Raw genomic sequence first — 23,713 nt, forward strand, 5'->3', positions numbered from 1 at the left:
TATATTTTTAATAAAAAATTTTATTTACCGTTTTATCAGTTTTTAGTGAAAATCTAAGAATAATATTCTTGATTAGATAATTTTTATTTATAAATAATGAAATAAATTTACTATAAAAAATATATAGCGGGTAAATCTGCATTGAAATTGCCGGCGAAGCCGCAATAGGGGAACGCTAATATATATATACATCTTAATGAATACATTTTACCAAATATTGCTTTATAAACAATGTTTTCATTCAGCTTGCAACTAGTACTGTAGCACATGCTACCATGTGCAAAAAAATAATTTTTTTTCAATTCACTCTATACATAATTATTGTGCATCCACCTATAGTGGAAGTACAAAACGAATAGCATAACAAACTATTACGTCTACTGATTCAATAATTTCTTGTGTTTATGCACATTTGCACATTACATTGGGGGTTGCATAATGATTATACGTTAATGATATTAATTAAAAAGCAACTGAATTTCACTCTAAATCCAGGCTGTGCCACTAGAATTGGTACTGTAAGATAATATAATGAATCACATCACTAATCTATATATTGGTTCCTATTCCATATTTCTTTGGTACATTTGACAAAAGCTATTGATAAAATAAAAACTTTGATAACCTTTGCCAGCTCCATTATAAGTGAAGTCAGGAATCATAATAGTTTTCGCATCAATAATTTCTAATGATCCTGAGGAGACACCATTTGATCTCTTGCTTAACTGGCTAATTTTCTGTGTTTCTGGAGGTTCAAATTCTTCTGGAATGTACACATCACCAAAAGCATTCTAATAAAAAAAAATTTAAGAAAAACATTAAAAATATCTTTTTGAAAATAACCAATATTAAATATAAAAAACATGTTTCACAACAAAAAAATATATATTAAATAAAATTTAAAAAATATTTAACCATGAAAACAAAAGAAGTTATTAGGTAACATTGCTGACAGATTCAGTAAAGGATGGCTCAAACTAAGATAGATTTAATGCCACAGAAATTCTTCATAATTGAACCTCCAAGTGAAAGAGTACTATAATAAAAAAATTAAATTTAATTACAACTGAAATTAATGTGGAGGACCTATTACTTAAATGAAGGCTTAAGTTTTTAGCTTCGGTGCATGAATGTTCAGAAATTAAGTCTACTGTAAAGGAAGACGGTGAGAAATTGCAAGAGTGGATGAAGAAACTGCAGCACAAAACAAACACACTGGTTATTTCTTATTCTGAGAAGTTATCTTAATAATGTTCAGATTAAATAAGTAAGGAATTCTAAAGAAGGAAATCTGTTTAAATAAAACAATATCATATTCTGTCTTTGTTTCATGGAAAAATAATCAATTTTGGAGATATAAAACCTGCAGAAGCCTAAAAACAAAATTAGTACATCTTTAGCAATATTTAAAATCAAAATATGAGCAAAGAACTAGAAAACTGTGTTACAGCCAGAAAGAAACTATAAATACCATAAAAATAGTTACACTTAATAGCAAAGATTTATCTTATTTGCATCTAAATCAAATTATTATTACATATTTCTCTCTGTCTCACATTATACATCATTGAACTTCTTATATTTTGAAATGCTGGACTTTTAGGTGTTTTGGTCTACATTGCAGTTTCATATCCAAAAATAAATTACTGAAATAAACAGTACTGTTATTTCATAAACAGTAAAAATATTGTATGACTTCAGTAAAAATTTACCCAAGAAACATGTGCATTAGCGAAGGAGAACGATTTTTGGCGGTTTTTCTGGGCAAAAAATGCTTAAAGAAGAAGAACAAGCGTTAGAAAATAGAAGAATAAATTTTATCTAGTCTATAAAATATAAATTAATTTTAACTCAAACATACACATTCATATGGAAAAATATGACCAAACATTGTAGCTACTGTGTCATGTGAAAAAGGAAAGAATATTGGTAGCTAAATAGGTGAAAGAACTGAAATCAAAGGCACAAGAGGACAAGGACCAATAGGCTGACTTTGAGGTAGTCAGAATTGATCAAAGTTTAAAACCTGATGCAGTAAGAAAGAATATTGAAGAATGATGCAATGAAGGATCTGTAACTCACTGTTTCTGAAGCGATAGCTCATGTAAAAAATAAAAAACAGCCCAGTGAGATGAGGATTATATGTATGACATGTAAATGAGTTTTAATCTTGCACAGATTCAGGTCAACCATTCCTGAGACATGTGATTAATTGAACCCCAACCACCAAATACTAGTATCCACTGTCTAGCATATTCAAATCTGTATAAAAGCAGCTAGTTTCTACTAGGATTTAAACCTCATAACATTCGATATAAAATATATGTAACTGAAATTTAGAAATAATTGAAATATCAATTTGTGTATGCACAAGGAAAATCAAAAAATAAAGAGATAGTTTTGTTTTCCTGGTAAAAAAAACTAGAAACAGTGATTTTCCGTTACTATGCATAGTCTCACACAGCAATTTTATACTTGAAGCAGTGGTTCATTAGCTCTCTGTTATTATGAAAGTAAGTTAATTTATGAGCTCTTCACTGTCCGCATGCACCTAGAAAGAAATAAGTACAGTGACAAGTTTTCCTTTATTCATAGAGGGTTACTCTTCACCTTACTCTTAGCTAATCTCCTCATTTTTAAACTTGATTCCCATTCTGCATGAATCATTCAATGGCTTGATACTAGATTCAGAAGTAACTGAACAATACTAATCACAACACTCTTAAGTACAATCCATTTTTAAGATCAACTATCCACTCACAGAACTTCCTGCTTTGACTCAAATAAGAATCACCATACTGCTGCTCCATTCTACAATATCGTTTCAGGTTTCACCCCTTCTAAGTAAATAACAATCACTGTTCTTCTGATGGAGACAGACAGCATAGTTCTCATTATAACTTCACATTTTGAGAAAGCTAAAAAATTACATTACTTTGCACTGTACAGAATCTGAGATAATAACAAACAAGTCAGTGCTATCAGCTTCCTAATAAAATCTAATTTGTAATTTTTGTATTTATATAATTTACTTTTAACTTATAGTTACTTTTTAATTTTCCTGATATTACAAATTAATGCATGTTTTACGTTATACCCATTATTACACTTCAAAAATCCGCTTATGACTACCAAAAAACAGTATTCCAGAATGTTATTTACAATAAATGATTTAAAAATAAAATTCAGTAATAATAAGAGTACAACTAGCAACTCACATTATTTTTGGTCCATTTTACCTTGATTCAATGTAATTTAAACAAGAATGCACTCACTAGAAAATTAATTAATAATCATGGACATATATTTTGACTCAATTAATTTCTTATTTACAAAACAGTATTGAATTACAGTCAATAAAACTAAAAGTTACCTGTGTAGAAAGATCGTAAATAGCAAACCACTTTATATCAGTTATCTTTTTATGGTCAGGCAGTGTAACAGTAAAATCTTTATTAAAATATCTATCAAGAATGTTTGTCCTAAAAAAAATAAAAATTAATTAAAAAATTGAAAATAACACAAAAGATACAGAAATTGTATGAAAGTCATTGATTAGTATGATTGTTAGTAATAATAAAAATTACTAACAACCCACCTTCATATTATGTAAAACTTGTTCTTCCAAAATACCTTCATTAGAGCTAATTATGCAGCTTCTGTATCAATAGTGTTACTAATAGCAGTCTTGTTTAAGTACCCAGTTTTCTCCACTAAGAGGATCTCCACAATTAGCTATGAAAAAAAGATCTTTTGGAAAACAATATCCATATGATTTGAAAATGAGTTATTAAAAATGTCTGGTAGTTATGAATTACATGAATTATAAAGTTAATCAACATATACTGCCCATTTTTCACAACAGATTTGGCCTATCTTTAAAGGGAGTTGTTTAGTAATATTCCATCCAAAGTTTATCAAATAGTTTTATTATTACTAAATACTGATAATAAATTTATCACTAATTTTAATTCTAATTCTACTATATAAAGACAGTGTTTTTCTTAGTTTATCCAAAATAGTTTCAAGAACTACTGAAGCAATCCCAAAAATTCCTTCAATTGTCATTAATTCTTATGTCAGTGTCAAAAGGAATTACATTCCTTTAAAACCCCTTTAAGATAACATAATCAGTAACACAGAACTGATGTATCAGGAATATTAATTTTACCCTAGTGGTGACATATACTGCCATCACATACTCAAAAATATGATTTAGAAGCAGTAAATATGAAATAAAATAATAAAATTTTAGTAACTATTACTATGCAGAGGACGGATCACTTGAATATTATTAGATGAAGGTATGCCCTTATATAGATAGATAGATAGATTACGCAAAGGAAGGAACATATTTCAATCATGATTTATAATTAAAGTTTTAGAAAATGCAAATAGATATCACTATTATAACCAAAGAATTAACTGATAGAAATACAAAATGGAATATGAATGAGCTAATTGCATTGGATTTCATTTTTTCTAACACTATGACATGAAAAGACTGTTTTTTTTGACAATTTTTTTAAGGTAAAATATGTTTTGCTAAAGAATGGTTCAAATTCCACATTATTAAAAATGCAGTTAGAGGGCTTAGGAAGCTAGAGGCAGTTTACAGGCAACGCAACCAGAACCTATGGGACAAGTTTTGTCAAGAGGCTTATTTATATGTTTGTTATGTATTTTTTATTTTTGCTTAGAACTCAAATCACAACTTAAATTTTTGTTGAAGGAACTAGGAGACTAAAGGTCTGAATAAGCAAGGAAATCTGAACTTCTTGGAAATAATTTTGTTTTATTTTTTCTGATAATAGAACATTTTTAAAAAAAAATGGCATGAATAATGGATTATTTCAATTTCTAATAATTAAGGGGACTAAGGAGCTAAAGACCGAATTAAGTTAAGGGAACTGCTCCTCTTGGAAAGATTCGTTTTTTTTAATTTTTTCTGGAGTGAAACAAATTTTGAAAGAGTTTAGACATTACAGTACTTCAGTTTTTGTTAATGAGCTGACTAGTTATTTAACTGAACCTCTTGAGCAGTACCATGTTTTCAAGTTGATTCTGAACCAAAAACTCTTGCAGCTTTTTGTGTAAAATAGAACTTCTAATTTGTTATGAGTTGGGATTTATCGTAGGCAGTTGTTTGAGACCTAGATTTAGCAGGTATTTCATTTGAAATAAATTTTTACAAGCATCTATCTTGTACTTGTTAGCATATAAAAAATCTTGTACATTGTGGTGATGAATCTAATCCATAATATTTCCTTAACTTTTGGATACTTAAACTATTGCATTTGAAAACTAACTTTTCACGTGACTCTGACTACAACTTATTATTGTTGATAGATGTTTTTGATAAATTTAAGTTGTTACATGAAAGTCTTTGTTTTATCATAATAATTTTCTTCCAATCTCTTGGAATCTTTGTCTTTTACTTTCCTGACTGTAGTGATACATGCTCCTATAGCAGCTATAACAGGAAAGTATACAGATCAGTAAAAAGTTAGTCTTTTTTTAAGTCTTGTGCCTTAAGGAGACATTTAAAAAAATGTTTGCAAAAAAAAAAATATTCAAATACGACCGTAAAAATCTATAAAATAAAATTTATTCCAATGCTTCCATGTCCAGTAAACTTATTTTTGTCAGACGAATGTTTGTATGTACATACAAAGATATGTAAATTCTATAACTCTGGATTCCAATGACTGATTTTCTTCAAACTTGGTAGACAGGTACTACCTTCAGGGGGAAAGAACTCATTAAATTTTTCCAAGATCAGAAAAAGTGGTGAGGATGTTCTGGCACAAACAAAATTTCAAATCTTTGCAGGGGCATTTTACCAAAAGCTTTTCTTACACAAGTTGAAGTTCCTTTTATTAAGATCACAAATTACCAAAACTTTTTATTTAATATTCACCCCTCTCCAAAAATGGCTATATATCTTATACTTATACCTTGCTTCAGAAAAGCAGTTAATGGAAGTTTTTTACATCTGTATTTTCTACATCAATAGACCTTCAAAACACTAAAAATTTGTTTGCTCATCCCACTCCAATGGTCTGTGGTAAAGAAAAAATATTTTTCCAATTAAACATTTCTTTAATTATCTCAAATTAAAATCCATCTCACAAGTTACCCACTGTATTTAAAATGTAAAAATCTTAATTTTTGATAACCCTTACTCTAGTATTTCTTGAAAGAAAGGTAGCCAAAAGGTTTTACCCCTTCCTACAAAATTACAACTTTGTTTATTTAGAATTAAGGATGTATCTTTGTATTTTTTAAATAATTTTAAAAAGTTCTTTTTTTAAATTTATCACCACTTATGGATTATTTTCTTAAAATTAATTTTACCCAAATCCTTTCCCTTGAAAATGGGAGCCCTCAAATGAAAAAAAAATTGTTTTTCTGAATTTCAAATTTTTAATGTTCAAAAACATGACTTCAAAAACATATTTTGAAGTCACTAAAATAACTAAATACTCCTCTCCTGATGAGAGAGCTTCAAATTAGAAAAAAAATTTTTTAAACCATTTTTAGTAAAAATTTTAATTGCTAAAAAAAGGCCCTTAATGTATGAGCCCCCAAATTTTCAAAAAGACAAAAAAAATATTTTTCAAACTTAAGATGCTGATATACGAATATTAAAAATGTTGGTTATTGCTTTGTTTTGTTGAGCAACTTGGCTTCAAAATTAAAATATTTAAATATAATCAAAACTAAGTTTATGTTTAATAAAAAATAAATTTTTAAATCTATAACATTAAAATTTATTATGATACTGTTTTTTTTTTCTTTAATATGCCGATGAAGAAATAATTGAAATTGCCTAACTGAACATTTTTGAATAATTTTATCATAAAGGTTCAAACAGAATAAGATGATTGAATAGAAAAAATTAATTGCATAATTTGACTGGCATTGCCAGGAAAGTCACGTATGCAATCCATTAGCAAATATTTTAATTTTATTTTTTTCCCATTAACACTACTCATTACAGAAACAACTGCTAACTGTTTACCTGCTCTATGTTCAATTCTACATTCATTTGCACAAAATAAACATAATAATAATGAAGATAGCCAATAACAAAAACCATTTCCACTCTGAGTAATTACAATTAGGTGGATGTTCAATATTTTCTTAAAATAGCAGTTGTGCTAACTTCTTAAGATACATACATTTATGTCTCCTTTGACTTTTCTATCCTACACAAATATCTATCAAAACTTGGTTATTATGATAAACTGGAGGATGAACATCAGAGCAAAGACTTTTTTTAGACTGCAATAAGCTAGTTATGTAACAGTTTTCATGAGTTTCAATTAAAAATTAACAAAACAGAATTTTTTGTGCAATTAGACCTATTTAAATCTATAAACAATTTTTTATATTAAATTTTTATGCACAGTTTAACTTGTGAATAAAATCTCTAGCTTTATATCTATACATTTTTTCTACCAATAATATATAATCTAAACTAATAACTAGTTACAAGTGGTAACCTACTTTATCTTTATTTTTATAGAAATTCAAAATTTACCATCAAAACCTTTACTTAAACCTAGAAAGATTAATATAGTTTTTTTATTTGAACAATTCCATATTTCATTTTTCTACACCACTTCTACATTTACACATGCAAATTTTCCTTATATGAACAGATTTTTTTGCTATTATGAGTAATAGAGAGCCATTAAAAAATGTCTCTATGATTTCATGACTAAATGATAAAACATTCGGTTAAATTAAAAATTTTTGTTTACGCATCAAAATGTAAAGTAAGCACCTCTTTTTGTTCATCAAGGACCTAAATTATCCTTGATCCCCATCCAGGTATGATCAATCCACTTAGTCATTACAGTTATAATGATGGTGATGATTCTTTCTCTCAAGTGATGAACAAAGTTAAGTCAAAAGTAAAGAAATTTCAAAACCTTATTTTTAATTGCACTTGAATAAATAAAGTATTCTTATTTTCAACATGTAATCCCCTCCTCTTTTTATGCAGTTATCCATCTTTAAACAAGCTTTTGAATTCCTTTCTGAAAGAAAATTTTCAGTCTGGTGTGTAGCCAATTTTGCACTACTTATATGACTTCTTCATCAGAACACAAATGACTTCCTCATTACTCTTCTTTCATTAGGCCAAAAAGAAGAAAATCTTGGAGCCAGGTTGGAACTGTATGGTAGGTGGTTCAACAGCTCAAAACTGAGATCTTGAAGGTAAAGAATTATTTTGTTTATGAGGTCGAGAGTTATCCTGAAGCAAAATCATATCTTGGACTTGATTTTTGCCTTCATTTATCACAGTAGTTTTCACTATTCATTGTTTGACCAGTAAGTGAGAAGTTAATAAAAACTGGTCCTTCCATATACCAGATTATCATCACAATCAACTTTCTTGTAAATATGCGAGTTTGAATTTTTTTGATGTAGTTGATGAAGGATGTTCACGAACAAGATTTGTTTGCTTATTCTCAGGTTTAAAGTGATGGATCCATGTCCATTAACAGTTATTATCCACTTCAGAAATAAGTTTCAACCTACATAACATTTCAAAGGCTACTGAAAAATTTTCAAACAATTTTTGTAGGAGGGTATTTGTCAGATGATGTGGAATACAGCAAGCATAGTTTTTTGAAAGTTTAAAGAACCATGGACAATTGAAATTGCCAAGCTATGACTTATAATTAACTTACTGCATCTTCATCAACTTTAAGTTGTTGACCAGTAAATCATTTATTTAACCACTTTGACGTCATTATTTAGGTGTAGCGTGAATCTTACCTTTCCATTTTTCATCACAAAGAGAGATCATACCTTAGATCAGCGACCAATTAATTCATAAATTTTATTCCTCTCAAACAACCCTCTCTGTATTTTGTTGATATATCCACAAATAAATAATATCTCGTAGTTTCACCCATTGCTGGTGAACAATGCACAATGCTGGCTGAACAGTGTCATTTTACACTATTCAGCAACCTCAGCAAACAGTGTGATTTCTGTTGCACTATCACCATTTCACTGAATGGGATAAGAAACAGTAGGATAGTTAATGCACACATTTAATAAGAATCACAAATATTTATCATCATTTTTATGTTTTGAAACATAATTAGTTGCAAAATAAAAATTAATCAAAATAAAAACTATCACTTGTTCTACATACTTCATTACAATAATCAAGTAAATAAGTTGATTACTCCCTAAAATATTTTATCCCAAAATCATGCACATATTTTCGATAAGTCAGTAAATTACACTGACAAACATAATTTTTGATTCTTAACATGTGATAAATGATTTCAATCTGTTTTTTATGCTGAAAACGAATATGAATTCAGAATCTTTTTATCACCCACCATTTTTGAAAAAATTTTAAATTTTAATTAAAGAATTTTTTTCATTTTTCAACATATAGTTAGCATTTTAAGCTCCTATTATATTTTGTTAGCTCATTTTTTATTGTTTAACTTTGTTAACATAATTTGTAAACTATAAGTAAATAATACTAGACAAAGAATTAAATCATATCATACTCACATATTATGACATCATATCTAATACTGAAGAGTGAGCCTTCATGGACAAGATTAATCATGTTTGTGCAGGTCAAAACATGTAGCTGAAAACACAGCTATGTTGTATCAAATACTAGATTTAGGGATGAATTAATTTTGTTCAGTCTTATTGTTGTCTTAAGTTTGTTAACAATGCAGTGTCATAATGCCTCGAAATTGTGTAAATGATGTGGATGGCTTTTTTTATGTATGTGGTGACTTTACCGTAAAATCAAATAGGAAAAACATTACAATCTTTAATTAAAAAGGTATATCATTTGTACTATCAGTGTAAAATTGTGATTAGGGTAAGATGTGGGCTCCTTATAGTATGCACTAATTGTTCTGTATATTTAAGAGGATGGCTAAAAGGTGGACGGAGTGCTTTGTCATTTGGTGTACCTATGGTTTGGCATGAACCAAAGGATCATCTAACTGACAGTTACTTTTGTTTAACGAGTGGGTCTGGAATTTCTAAAAAATCTAAACATACTGTAAAATATCCTTCATTGCAATCTGCAATCAGGCCTGTACCTCACAGTAAAATTATTCCAGTTCCTGAGCCACCCGTGAATGTATGTTTCGAAAGCAGCGATGAAGAATGAAGCAGTATTGAAGAAGACAACAATGATTTTGAATTATCTTCAAAAACCCACATATTATATCACAAGGTAAATTAAATGACTTGGTTAGGGATTTAAATTTATCAAAAAATCAAGCTGAACTGTTAGGATCAAGACTGCAAGGTTGGAATTTAATTTAAAAAAATACAAAAATTTTGAACTTTCAAAGCTGACAAAAAGAACTTTCTCAGTACTTTATTGATGAAAATAATTTGGTTTATTGCACAAATATTGATGAACTTATGTTGCACTTAGAACAAGTTCATTAACCTGAGGACTAGTGCTTTTTCATAGATTCATCCAAGTATAGCTTAAAAGTTGTTCTGTTACACAAAGGTAACAAATGTACTTCGATACCAATCTCTTATGGTATTAATTTGATAAAGACATACGATATGATGAAGGATGTTGTTGAAAAGGTAAATTATAAAAAACATAGCTGGAACTTACGTGGCGATTTGAAAGTTATAGCTATTTTGTTTGGCATGTAGTTAGGCTATACTAAGTGCATGTGTTTTCTTTGCGAATGGAACAGCCCCGAGCTAGGGATAAACATTACGTTACCAAAGAGTGGAAGAAACAAGACAACTTAACTCCAAATGGGAAAAATATTATTCATGACCCCTTAGCTGAACCCAAAAAAGTATTTTTACCCCCTCTATATATCAAGCTAGGACTAATGAAAAATTTTGTAAAAGTAATGAAGAAGGCTAGTCCTGGATTTTTCTATATCAGGCAGAAATTTCCAAATGTAAGTGAAGAAAAAATTAAAGAAGGGATATTTATTAGTCCTCAAATACGAGAGTTGATCAAAGATGATGTATTTAATTCAATGTTAAATGATGTAGAAAGTGCAACTTGCAACTTCATTTAAAGACCTTTGCAAAAATTTTCTCAGCAAACAAAAATTCAACAATTACCATATTGCTAATCAACTTCTTACTTCATACAGAGTTATGGGATGTAATAGGTCTTTGAAAATACGTTTCCTCCACTCATATCTGGATTTTTTCCTGGACAAGTTCGGATATGTAAGTGACGAACACGGTGAATGTTTTCACCAAGACATTTCAGTGATGGAAAGCCACTATAAAGGGAAATGGAATACTAATATGCTAGCTGATTACTGTTGGACATTAATTCGGGATGTGTCTGAGGCTATTTATAAAAGAAAAGCATTAGCAAAATCATTCTAACACAGGTATGGCCATACAAAATTATAAATTTGACAGATTTTTACTATATTTTCCCTTAATTGTTTTGAAGCATAATTTATTTAAAACTAAGGGTGATAGAAAAATTGTATTTACAGATCTGTAATGTATTCAAAAAAGCAATTCAAGAAATGGTATCACACTTAGAGAAACATTAATTTTTTTTGTCAATCAATGTTATTCTCATTTAGATGAGATTTAAAACATCCAAACATCCAATGTATTTTCAAAGATTCTTAAGAAAAATGGAAGCAAACTATTATGTCTGTAACTTTTTGATCTCAATTTATTATTGCATTTAAATGTAAGTGTTTAATTGGGCCTATTTTTTATTGCTACTGATTTTTCACTCTTCCTATATGTGTTATAATATTCTGAATACTTGTTTCCTACAATCTAATTTAAGGCTGTACAAAATACCTGATCTATTCCACACATTTAAATATTTTATTGAAAGAATATAATCAGTTTAACTCATTCTAGGTGACTAGTTCTAAGAACATTGTAGAAAAATTTGGGGAACTATAAAATCTTTTTATGTTAAACAAATAAGGATCTGCTTATTTTATATATGTGTAATTGTTGAATCTGAAAATATTCATAAAATGAGTTGAAAAATTTTCCTACCATTTGATGATATATATTTTTATTACAAACCCCACATCTTTTCTTATGGAAGTTCCTTTCTGAAATGAACAATATATCTTGCATTGTTTATTACTGCACAATTAAGATTCTATATTTTAAATCTACTTTATGCTTCAATTTTTAGCTCTTTGTATTTTTTTTTTTTACATCTTTATTCCCAAATAGCTTGTAAAATAATTTATATTTCTTTCCTTGGAAGATAATTATCTCTTATTCCCTTATATTAAGTAAATCTTTGGATATTCATTTACTTCTTAAGCAACTGCACTAAAGTTGCTTTTACAAATGGAGAAAATTATACATAAAATTTTTCATATATTTAATCACAAGAAAACAATAAGTGAATTGAAAAATTTAAAGTAAAAAAAAGTAAATGAATTTATAATTCATTACTTATTTTAAAATAAGTATATTAATTAAAAACAAAATTTTACATTTTACTTACTTGCCATGTTCATCAGGAACAATGAATCCCTGAGGTCCTGGCCTATTACTGGCTCCAGCCCAGAAAAATGTATCTGGTCCATTTCCATCATAATTGAACCCAGTTAAAAGGAGTGTATATGCATCAACAGCATATACATCTCCTGATACTTGATGATGGTATGAATTTAACTTTCCTAGATATTTACCCCTGTACTTCTCACTGTGCACACCTAAAACCAAATAAATAATTAAAGACAGATAACATTAAAATTCACAAAACATTTATTTTAATCAGTTTTTTAATTTATTATTTAATGTTTGTTTTACTCATAATGCTGTAGAGAAAGGAATTTTGTAAGAATTAGTTTTTAAAAAGTGGTGGTAATTTTTGTTTAGTTGGTTGGTGCATTGCTTGCAGTGATTTTTATTTACACTATATTATGTTTCCTAGCCTACATTATCAATTAATATAGTAATTGTTAGTTATTTAATTTCAAATTAATAAAATTAAAAATAATTAATTAAAACAAAAGAATCATTAAAAACTCAACTTTTAAATTACAATATGTAAAATAATTACCCAATTGATAAATGATGTTTATCTATATTTTAATACAAGTATTTTTAGTCAATACACTATGAATTTATATTTATGATAAGGTGAGTACAAAAATCTTTTTCTATAGTGAATACAAACAAACATTTGATCCAGCTGAAGATGCTTTAAAGTTAAAAATCTTATTATTCATATAATTTTAATAAAAATGCAAAGTGTGAACATCTTTACTTGCTTCCTTATTCTGTTTGGTAGATATTAAAATAGTCATAAAAAATATTTACTAAAAGAATGACTCATTTTTTTTCATACTAGCTACACTAAAGGCATTAAAGAATGTAATGATCAGTTTTACATAAAAATAATTAGTTATTCAAGGCAAGTTTTTTTGCCAATAGTTTTTACTTCCTTGTACAAATTAATTGAGGTATTGTGATTGCGAAAAATTTTGGTTTCCAGATTTCAACAGAAATATTCAATTTGACTAGTTTCAGCGTAACATCTGTACATACGTATGTAGGTATGTACATACGTACGTATCTCACATAACTCAAAAACGATCAGCTGTAGCATGTTGAAATTTTGTATTTAAGACGTAACATCTAGTTAAAAGGGGAGGTGCATACCTCCCCTTTTGATTGCAATCGACTGTACTAAAAGTGTCCAAAAAAAATCCCAAAATCCCCCATAAAATTGGATTTTGGACCTTTTCTTAACTGCAGTAATAAGCCCACATTGAGAACTTTTCAATGATACATCACCAAGTGGTACTTATTTTCATTGGTTCCAAAGTTATACCACATAAAATTTTAATTAATGAAATATTTGGAACTTATGGGAAGGCACATCGGTTCGAATCAGACTTCATTCCTCTTTTTTCTAACTTTTTTTTTAATTTAAATATATTGATTTATTAATAATTATTAACCACTCATTGTACAAAACTTTTTATGATGAATAATAAATCAATAATTTAAAAAAAAGGTATATGAAAAAATGTCAGAAGTTATTAATGAAATAAAATTTTATATACCTTTCATTTAAAAAAAATATGTATATGTAATTTAACAGGCGTACAAGGAAGTCATATGGTGTCCACATCAAATTTTTTTAATAAATGATATAGTTGAAACACTTTTTTCATCTTTAATGATGTTCAGTATAGAAGAACTGTTTTATTAAGAATAAATTTCACTAGATACTATTTACTTCAGTAACAATAGTTACTGAATAGTTTACTTTTCTACGTAGTAAATATTTTTAATTTATGGTTTCTAAAGGTGCAATCATATTTGGAAACTGTTAAGAACGGCAACAATTTTTCATCTAAAAAAACAAATTTGATTAACAAACATAAAACTAAAAAAAAATATTTACTTATTTACAAGCTGTTAGAGTTTTTTTTTGTCTGAAGATGACAAATGAATTCTTGTAACATATGAAAAAATGACAAGCCTGACTGGAATTTGAACCAGACCCTTCTGATGACAGGCAAAGACACCACCACTCTGCCACAGAAGTTAATGAAATACAAAACTTACATGTTTAATGGTATACTAAAATATCTAATACAGAAATAAAAGTAGCAATGTTTTATACTTTGATAGAAACAGTATTTTCTCATAATATAAACCCATACTATAACTATAGCATGAAAATAATCGGTATGAAAATCAGAAAGCCATTATCAATCATTAAAATAGAGTTATTTGCAGTTATCGTTCTAACATGACCAGGGCTTCTCATTTATATTCAGTCAAACATAACGGTTGAAACAGCACTTCAAAACAAGGTTATACCAAGGTCACCCAGTCAAGGAACCTGGAACTGTTCCCAAGGTGAAAGAAATATTTGGATCAATCTACACATTACTGTACTTTTATTATTAAATTGTATTGTCTAGAAATAACTAATCGTTTAAAGTTGCTGCATTCACTAGAATCAAATACACCATTATCTTTGTTTCTTCTCTTTTTGCTTAACAGAATTCAAGTCGAAATTATTTCTACATCCTAAGAATATCATACTAAATGTCAATACAAAAGCTCACAATGTTAATTGTATTTAAAATTTTTAAGTTTTATATAAATGCATCATGGGGTTTTAAATTTTTCTCAGTATCAAAACATTTCAAGTTTGTCCCAGAACAACTAATACAATATTTATAAAATACTAGAATCCCCCCACACCATTAAGTATCGTTTATTTACACAGTTATCAAGTTAATTTATTTTTAGATAAAATATCTAACTAATGATAGATAACTATCATTAAATATGGAAATATTTATTAAAAACATAAAAAATTACTTCGAAAAATATACATCTAATATCTAATAATTATAAATAAATTTAATCATCAATTTTAATGATATTAAATAATTATGTAAAAATATAATAACTAGCCAACTGGAAATAAAGGGTAATATGTTTAATTTTATATAGGTGTATATGTTTTTTTTTTTTTTTTGTTTTTAGATAATATCTCTAAATCAGCCACATCAATTTCACTGAAATATTCATAATAATTTAATAGTGAACATGCAATATATTGAAAATGCTTCTCTTTTTATTTAATTTCATATTTTGTAATACTGCTGTGGTAGAAGTACTCATACATTTTCCCTTGATATTTTACAGGTAAATGCCAGAGAAGTTACTTTTGTTAGTTATGGAGTAGTAAAATTTCCTTTACTTTACATGTAATATAAAAAATGATTTAAGTAATGTTACAGTCACTTTCTGACCTCATTCTACTATTGAGTATAATGAAAAAAGTAACATGGGTCTAAAAATATTCCATTTGCGAGTTGCAGCTAGCGAAAGATTTCGCCCTGATTCCTGAGCAAAGAGTTTAATAGAATCATACTGAAATTCTAGGAACCCAAATTAAGGTGTAAACGTAATGGTTCTTTGGTTTTTGGTATGAAAAATTGGATAAAACAGGTTCCAGAAACATATCTCCAGTACTTTTCATAACAATCAACGTAGAATAGAAAAATCTGTTGCCTGAAAACACAATTTTTTACATCTGCATTACAAAAACTTTGTTAAATGAGTAATGAATTTTAAAATTTATTAAAAAACATTATAGAGAATCTAATTCTTAAACAGTTGATGTAAATTATTCCAATAAAAAAACTAATACAGGTTCAAGAAATTTGATTTCATTACTAAAATTTACCATATGAAAACAAAGGGATTACTCATACAAAGCATGGTGGCTTTCCTATAAAGCACCAGTAACACTAAGTGAATCACCTTTTGTGTGTGTATATATATATATATATATATATATATATATATAAAATTTAAATGAACCAGCAGTTGCAAAGATATTAACAATTAAAAAGTTTACATGGATTTGAAATGGATTGAGAGATAAGATTCATTATTTTTATACAAGTTAACTTATTTATATTTAAGAAAGAATGAATAGCTTTAATTTAGTAAAAAAAAATTCTTAAACTCAAAAGTGCAAATCCACGGAAGGAATGACATTATTAACATTTACAAAGCTAAATAATGTGATAATATGGCAAATAATATGATACATGCCTTTCTCTTCGGAGTTCAATTATATAATTTGTTACTAGTTACATATTGTTATAATGTTTAAAACACTTAAACCCAAACTTTTGAGGTGACTTCTTGTTAAAAACTGTTTCCATTCATAAACAGGATTCACTGGGATTTGTAGCTATAATATACAAGTTTGAAGTTGTATATGTGTGAATTATGTCTACCTGCCAGTAAATTTCAATTTTACTTCAATATTTTCATGATTCTATAGCAATTGCTAAAAAGTTCAATAGATATTCCTTAAGCTTTTCCTTTGTATTACAAAGAGCTTCTGGATGAAGTGATGAATTATGTTTAGTTTGTGGATTTTTACAATCCTCTTATGATTATAGTCCCACCTAGGGGATACACGATCTTGATATTGGTTCTCCATTGAAGCTGAGAGACATGCCAAAGGATTTGCCTTTAATGCAAGCATACATACCAATTATGAAAATCATTATGATATAAAAATGATGATTTGAAGTAATGTTTAAACAGATAGAGAAAATTATGAAAAAGGAAGATCAAGGTTGCTGTAGAATAAAAGAAAATTAGAATAGTGTGGTAGAAAAAGGTCATGAAGAGCAAGTGACAGAAAAGAATGGGCTGGGCACAGGAAATAAAAAGAGAAATTCTCATTAATTAATTTAGGAAAATAAAATCTTTACCTGGAATTAAAAAATGAATACTGGTTTAGAGAGAAATTAAAAACCATGGAGGTAAATGTAGATATCAAACTGACCATATAATGACAACAGAGAGATTCAGAAATGCAGTTAAAAAAATGGCCAGGAGCTGAAATAAATAATTATATATAATTCTGATACCAGAAATAAAAGAAGTACTGAAGAATTAAAACAGCAAAGAATAAAGTTAATGGAATCTATAAAAAATAACAATTGGCAAAAAGGCAGTTGGAGAGAAGTAGTTAAGCACTGAAGAGAAGAAATGCAGACGCAAACTATAATAACACAAATGTCATAATCTACAATCATACACCTTGTTAAATTTTATGGGTCGTTATCAAATATTCTGGTTTTGTGTTGTTTTTTTAAGTACCTACTGAATAAAAATATTTATGAATTTTTGCATTCAATAAAATCAAGAAGTTAAAAATGTGGAGATTTTATTGAAATCCAAGAACTCAAAAGATTTGAAAGCTAGAATCTTAAATTAATAAAAGATTAATTTTGATTATTAAATTATTAATTTTCTTAAATTAATATACATTTAATTATTAAATCGGATGACATTTTTCACAAGTTAAAAAATGAATTTCTTATCAAGAAAAGAGGTGATTGGGTTGCATGTCACAGTGAAAGTGAATGAATAAGTAAATAGCAGTTAACTGAATAAGTTGTAGAAGATGCATACTTTGGAAAGGGTTAAGGAAATTCTGGCAAGGAAAATTGGCAGTCACTCAATTAAAAATAGTCATTTCTGTATGAAAAATGTTTCAGGAAATTATTCACATAACTGCATTTCACAACAATGAAAGGTTTTTATTTAATCATTCTTTTTTTCATAACTTTTGATTTACTTCCACTAATTAGTAACCCTAATATAAACTACTGTAAGTTCACTGCAATGGTAATTAATCTATTTCTTTCATTCACATCTTTTTCAACCAACTTCTTTTATTCTTTCTTTAAGCACAAAAATTATTAAAATCGCACAACATTTATTATGATTATAAGGAGAAAATCAAGAGATGACCACATCAATAACTTTCAGATATATTGCATATTATTTTATCTTTGTAAGTAAATGTTCCCTGTTTCATTCCTTTCACATATTCTCACGAGGTTATACATACATATATATATATATATTTTTAGTGTATATGTTTAATGATGCTAACATATTTTTTAAGATAGCATTGTAATTATAATTTTACAACTCCTGAAAATAAGTTGGTAGCTGTACCAACTTAATAATGCAAATGATTTTTAAGAAACAAAAAATTCAAAGTAAAACTCAAAATTCTTAAAGTACCATTTTCTTCTAATTTCTTTATCTGTAAATATTAAACAAAAGTACTGTAATATTAAAAACAGGTCAGAGGGGTTTAGCAGGATAGTTCAAAGAAAGAATGTGTATGGAAAGAATACTGTATGTATGCCATGAATTATAAGAAGGAGACTTAGTACACAAGGGAAAGGCTGTTATAGAGAAAAAAAGAGACTGTTATAAAGAAAGATTACAAGAAAGAGCCACAGAAAAAGTGTCATAAGCTCATGTATGAGGTCATGCAAACTATACCTTAAAAGCTGAGGAAAATGCACAGTACTTGCAAAAATACCAAATGTGTGAATTAATTACATTTCTTAAAAAGAATCATTTATTCTTTACGGCATATAATTTATACCCACTTGTATAAATTTGACAACCAATAAACAGAATATGTTGTTGGTTCATTGTTTGTTTCTTTTTCTATTAATATTATTAATATAATAATAATGAATATCGCCAATTTAGTTAAAACTGTTTATGTTAGTAGAGAAGCAACTGTTTTCATTATTACAAACTAATCTAAATTTCATTAACAATTACAAAAAAGTTTTTTTGTTCATTATTTGGTTATTGTAATTGTATTTATAAATATAAATTAGTAAAATTCCTTCTGTTCTTGGATTGCATTATTATTTTGTAATAGGGGTTTTAAAAGATCAAAAATTTTAATAAATTATTAATTAATTGATACTAACTTACATTACCAAAACATTTGGATGAACAGTATTTATGATGGATAATAAAATAACCTATACACAGCACAATTTATTTAAATGTAATTTTTAAACAACAGAATATCTGAATAACATTAGGGCTCATAAGGAGAAGGAGCCAGTCCTGAAATCAAGCCCACTTCAGAGATATTTCTGTTTAATTAATCTAAAGTATATTTTTTTATTAAAATGGTCCAAAAAATTAAAAAGATAACATATTGATAAATATTTAATTCATTTTAAAATAATAGCAAACATACAATAATAGCATTTGAAAAGCAATTCTGATTTTGTATAATTCTACAAAATTGGTTCTATTCATTCAGGTATCAAAATAATTGTAAATAGGTTTTAAATGTAAAAATGAGACTGAATAGAAAATAGACACTTTAAGCTACTGAGGAAAACTGAAGCTTCCCATGAGCCTTTAATATTAACATAAAATATAAAAATTACCACAATTTGGATTCCTATTGTAAAGTACTAATAACATTACTATTATTTTTACATCATAAGAAAAAAAAGATATCAATAATAATCAATGAATACTAAGTATTCAATGTACTTAACAACTCAGTGCATTTCTTAAGCTCAGATTAAGGGTTTCATAACCATAAAGGCAATAGGAGACCAGTTTCCTGGTCTCTGCCAAGATAAATAACAAAGAAATGAAACAATAAATTTAAAATTACAAAATTTAATAATTAAACATAATTTAAAATTTAATAGTTATATATAAAATAATTTAAATATAACTTAAAATATATTAATTAAATTTTAATTTTTCTTTATTGTAATATTTGGGAGTGTAGCGTAAGTAATAATAAATTGATGTACTAAAAATTAATTAGTTATAACAATTTGTGTGGTTACGTTTTCCAGTTTTCAGAGAAAATTCTTTCAAAATAAATCTCTGGTTTCTTTATAAAAAAAACCAAAGCATAGTTTTAAACAGATTCACAATGTAGAAGAGAAACAAATTAATATAGATGGTAGAACTTGATTCAATCTGTGATCTTCCTTTTTTTCTGTTTAGCCACTGGAACCATTCAAAGGTTACTTCAAAGGATGAATGAAGATAATATGTAGGAACGTAAATGAAGTGTAATCTTGTACAGTCTCAGGTCGACCAATGCTGAGATGTGTAGTTAATTGAAACACAATCACCAAAGAAGACCGGTATCAACGATCTAGTATTCAAATCCATACAAAAGTAACTGCCTTTATTAGGTCTTGAACCTTAGAATTCAAGACCTTAGAACCAAATCTTGAACCATCTGTGATCTAGACTGATCACATTGTGATCAACATCTGTTACAGATTGTTAAAAACATTGATCTATAGTTTAAAATGAATTGTTCTTTTAGAATAAAGAAACTAGACAGTAAATCATTTTAATTTATTTCAAATACTAAAAACAGAGATGCAAAAACAAATTCACTATTATTTTTTTTTTTTTATGAAAAAATTTAGTTAATATGTCCCACCTCAAATATTAGTAGTACATAAGAATGTACTAAATAAAAAGACTATTAGAATTAACACATTTCAATAGAAAAAAGCAATATCAATCAGATACATATGATAAAAATATTTTTTATCAAATTCTTTATAACAAAATAAACAATCAACAAAAATATTTTTTTTTTTTTGTAGAAATTTCCTGACATTAAACTTAATTACAATTCTAAATTCATATCACAAAAAATAAACAAAAATTAATCTTATATATAAAATAACAAAAGTTTAAAGGTAATTTGGAAAGAATTCATTTTAATTAATGATTCATTAATAAGTACAAGTTTAAGATAATTTCATAATACTTTTGTAAAACTGTAATCATGCAATACAAACAGGAGAAAATTAATTAATTCATTCATTAATGAAAATAAAATCTAATTAATTAATTTAATTGGATTTTTAGGGAAATTAAAAATTTTAAACAACAATAACGAAAATGAATAAATGCCGAAAAAGTGAAACGTTTTTTGATCCATTTAACATTAAGGTGTCATATCGTAATTCCATTGACCTTACTCACTAACCAGAAAGGAATAAAGTATTAATAAAATAAGAAAAAAATACTAAAAAAACATACCACATAAGAAAGCCAGGAGCACAAACCAAAATCTCATCCTTTAATAAAATGACCGTCAACTTTTTAACATTTTTTAAAATAAATTTGACAGCCCTCTTTAGCTAACAGCTGTTTACACCTCGCAGAGTCTTACTCACGCACATCTACAGTTAGTCTGTTGGTAGGGGAACTTTCCTTAACTGGAGACTGCATTAGCTGTCTGCAACTCTTTGACATCCGATCAGTAGATGAGTGGGGAAACAGTGTTGAAGCAAAAGGGAAATATTATTTTACTGGAACTGGTTCACGCAGGGAATTTTTCATTGTCTGATAGAAGACTTTCACTACGCCTGTAAGAACTAATAATGTACTGTTGCCTCGCTATAGATCCGGTTTTCTGGAGTGAACTACCACAACGCATTTAGTGTACATAAATAGGTCAAGTAATGGCGATGATTTTTTTTTTAATGAGCTAGTTATTTTAATAATTACTGTAACTCTACTAGTGCTACAGTTACATTCAACTTTACGTCCGGGATAGATATGTAATCATTAAGTCGTATCAAATGCACAAGCGTCTTGCGAACACTGATTTCGTTTGGGCCATTGTTCCATTAAATTGAACAGCATCATAAATGCCACACGATTTCTAATCACGCGGAAATGACTTCCTAAAAATCTCATAACCTATCTGCTCAACTTCCAGGTTGAGGATTTGAATAGTAATCGTGGATTTCGGTCTTCTTTGGTGGTTGGGTTTCAATTAACCACACGTTTCAGATATAGTCGGCCTCTCTTTTTTTTAAAGATTTTAGCATGCACTTATCTGTTGTATTATGCATTCTCCAATTATCTGTTTAACTTTATAATTTTTTAATTTTGTTTTCATCTTCTCACTTAAAAGTCTCTACTGAAACAAAATCAACTAATTTTCTATTTTATTATTATTTTTTTTTTAATGATTTCATTAAATGTTTCCTTTCTATGGTTATCACCATACCAGCAATATAAATACCTAATAAGAATTTTTTATTACATAAAATGCTATATTCAAATACTTATACAAGCACTTGTAATGTTGTTTCTTCCCAATTCCAAAACGAATATTTGAACTGCACTTCTGGAAGATCATCTGTATGGCATCACTCATCCCTTCTTCAGTATTGTCCCATATGGTACTATTGTTAATGGCATCCAGCATACCCTTCAAATATAAGTTTGAATACTACAAATGTATTTGTAAATTTCATATTGTTAAAGTGTATTGAGATTATGAGTTGATCCAAAAATAAATATGAGTCACAGACATAAAATTCTGCATTCTACTCAAATTTTGTGAATTCTGAATATCTGAGTCGAAAAATAGAGCAAAAGATTATAAAAGAATAATACCAATTAATGAAGGGAAGACGCTCAAAGGATGCAACTGGGCTAACAAGGACTACTGGTGATAAATATATAGAAAAAGGTAAAAAAGAAAAATTGTCTGCCACATTTTGAATTAAAATTATAATCAATTTTAATGAACTTTACACCAATTTTCTCAGGATTAGGTTCTGATAAACTCAAAAAATTTTTTTCGTTTTTTGAAAATTTTGTTTATTGGCAATTTAAGATAATCTATAGCAAACTAACATTTCTTCAACTTGAATTTTTTGGGCTTTGCAAGAATTTTATTGGAAATTCTTAGATACAGTTTCTGGAACCTGTTTCGTTAAATTTTTCTTATCAATAAACATCTAAAACCTCCAAATTTGAATACCATGAATTTTAGCATGGCAGAAATCAGGGCAAAATATTTCACTAGCTTTATTTCAAAAACAAAGTCTTTCTGGACAAATGTTTTTTATACTAACATCCAAACCATTGCCATGCAATATTTTGCCTCCTTGGCACAGTGGTCAGTCTCATCTGGAAGGTCCCCTGGATCAGGCATTTCATTTTTCATATGCTGCAAAATTTCCATTCCATCAAACTAAAAAAATTACCGGTAAACTTAAGTCAACTAAAGTGTCACCTTACTAATATTTAAATTAAATATTGAGTAGCCCCAATTTAGGTTTTTGAGAAAATAACGGTCTTGCAGTCAATTCTAAGTTAAATTAAAAATAAAGCATTCCCACTCTATTATATTCCCTAATGAATGAATATTTTATTATATTTTGACTGGTTTAAAATTGTGAAAATCTTAACTTTATCCCACCGTCATTTTGGATTCCAACATCATAGAGTTGTTCTTTATAAATTTTTTTCTTAACTTGATGAGAGCAGTAAAATGAGTTGCCACACAATGGGTGTTGCTCTATTTTAT

The 23,713-nt window shown here is 27.9% G+C and overlaps 1 protein-coding gene across 1 annotated transcript in view; it reads right to left on the minus strand.

Moving 5' to 3' along the window:
• knk (cytochrome and DOMON domain-containing protein knickkopf) overlaps positions 1–21,634 on the minus strand; it is a 61,104-nt gene extending 39,470 nt beyond the window's left edge. The window contains exons 1-4 of the mRNA XM_075373048.1: positions 21,424–21,634; positions 12,500–12,710; positions 3,374–3,482; positions 626–791 (exon numbers count right to left, since the gene is read on the minus strand). Coding sequence (XP_075229163.1) covers positions 626–791; positions 3,374–3,482; positions 12,500–12,710; positions 21,424–21,460 — 523 coding nt within the window. The 5' untranslated portion in view covers positions 21,461–21,634. The remainder of the gene's footprint in view (positions 1–625; positions 792–3,373; positions 3,483–12,499; positions 12,711–21,423) is intronic.
• Between the last annotated feature and the right edge of the window lie 2,079 nt (positions 21,635–23,713).

The sequence above is a fragment of the Lycorma delicatula genome, chromosome 1 (genome assembly GCF_047948215.1).
Source record: "Lycorma delicatula isolate Av1 chromosome 1, ASM4794821v1, whole genome shotgun sequence".
In the NCBI taxonomy this organism is placed as follows: Eukaryota; Metazoa; Arthropoda; class Insecta; order Hemiptera; family Fulgoridae; genus Lycorma; species Lycorma delicatula.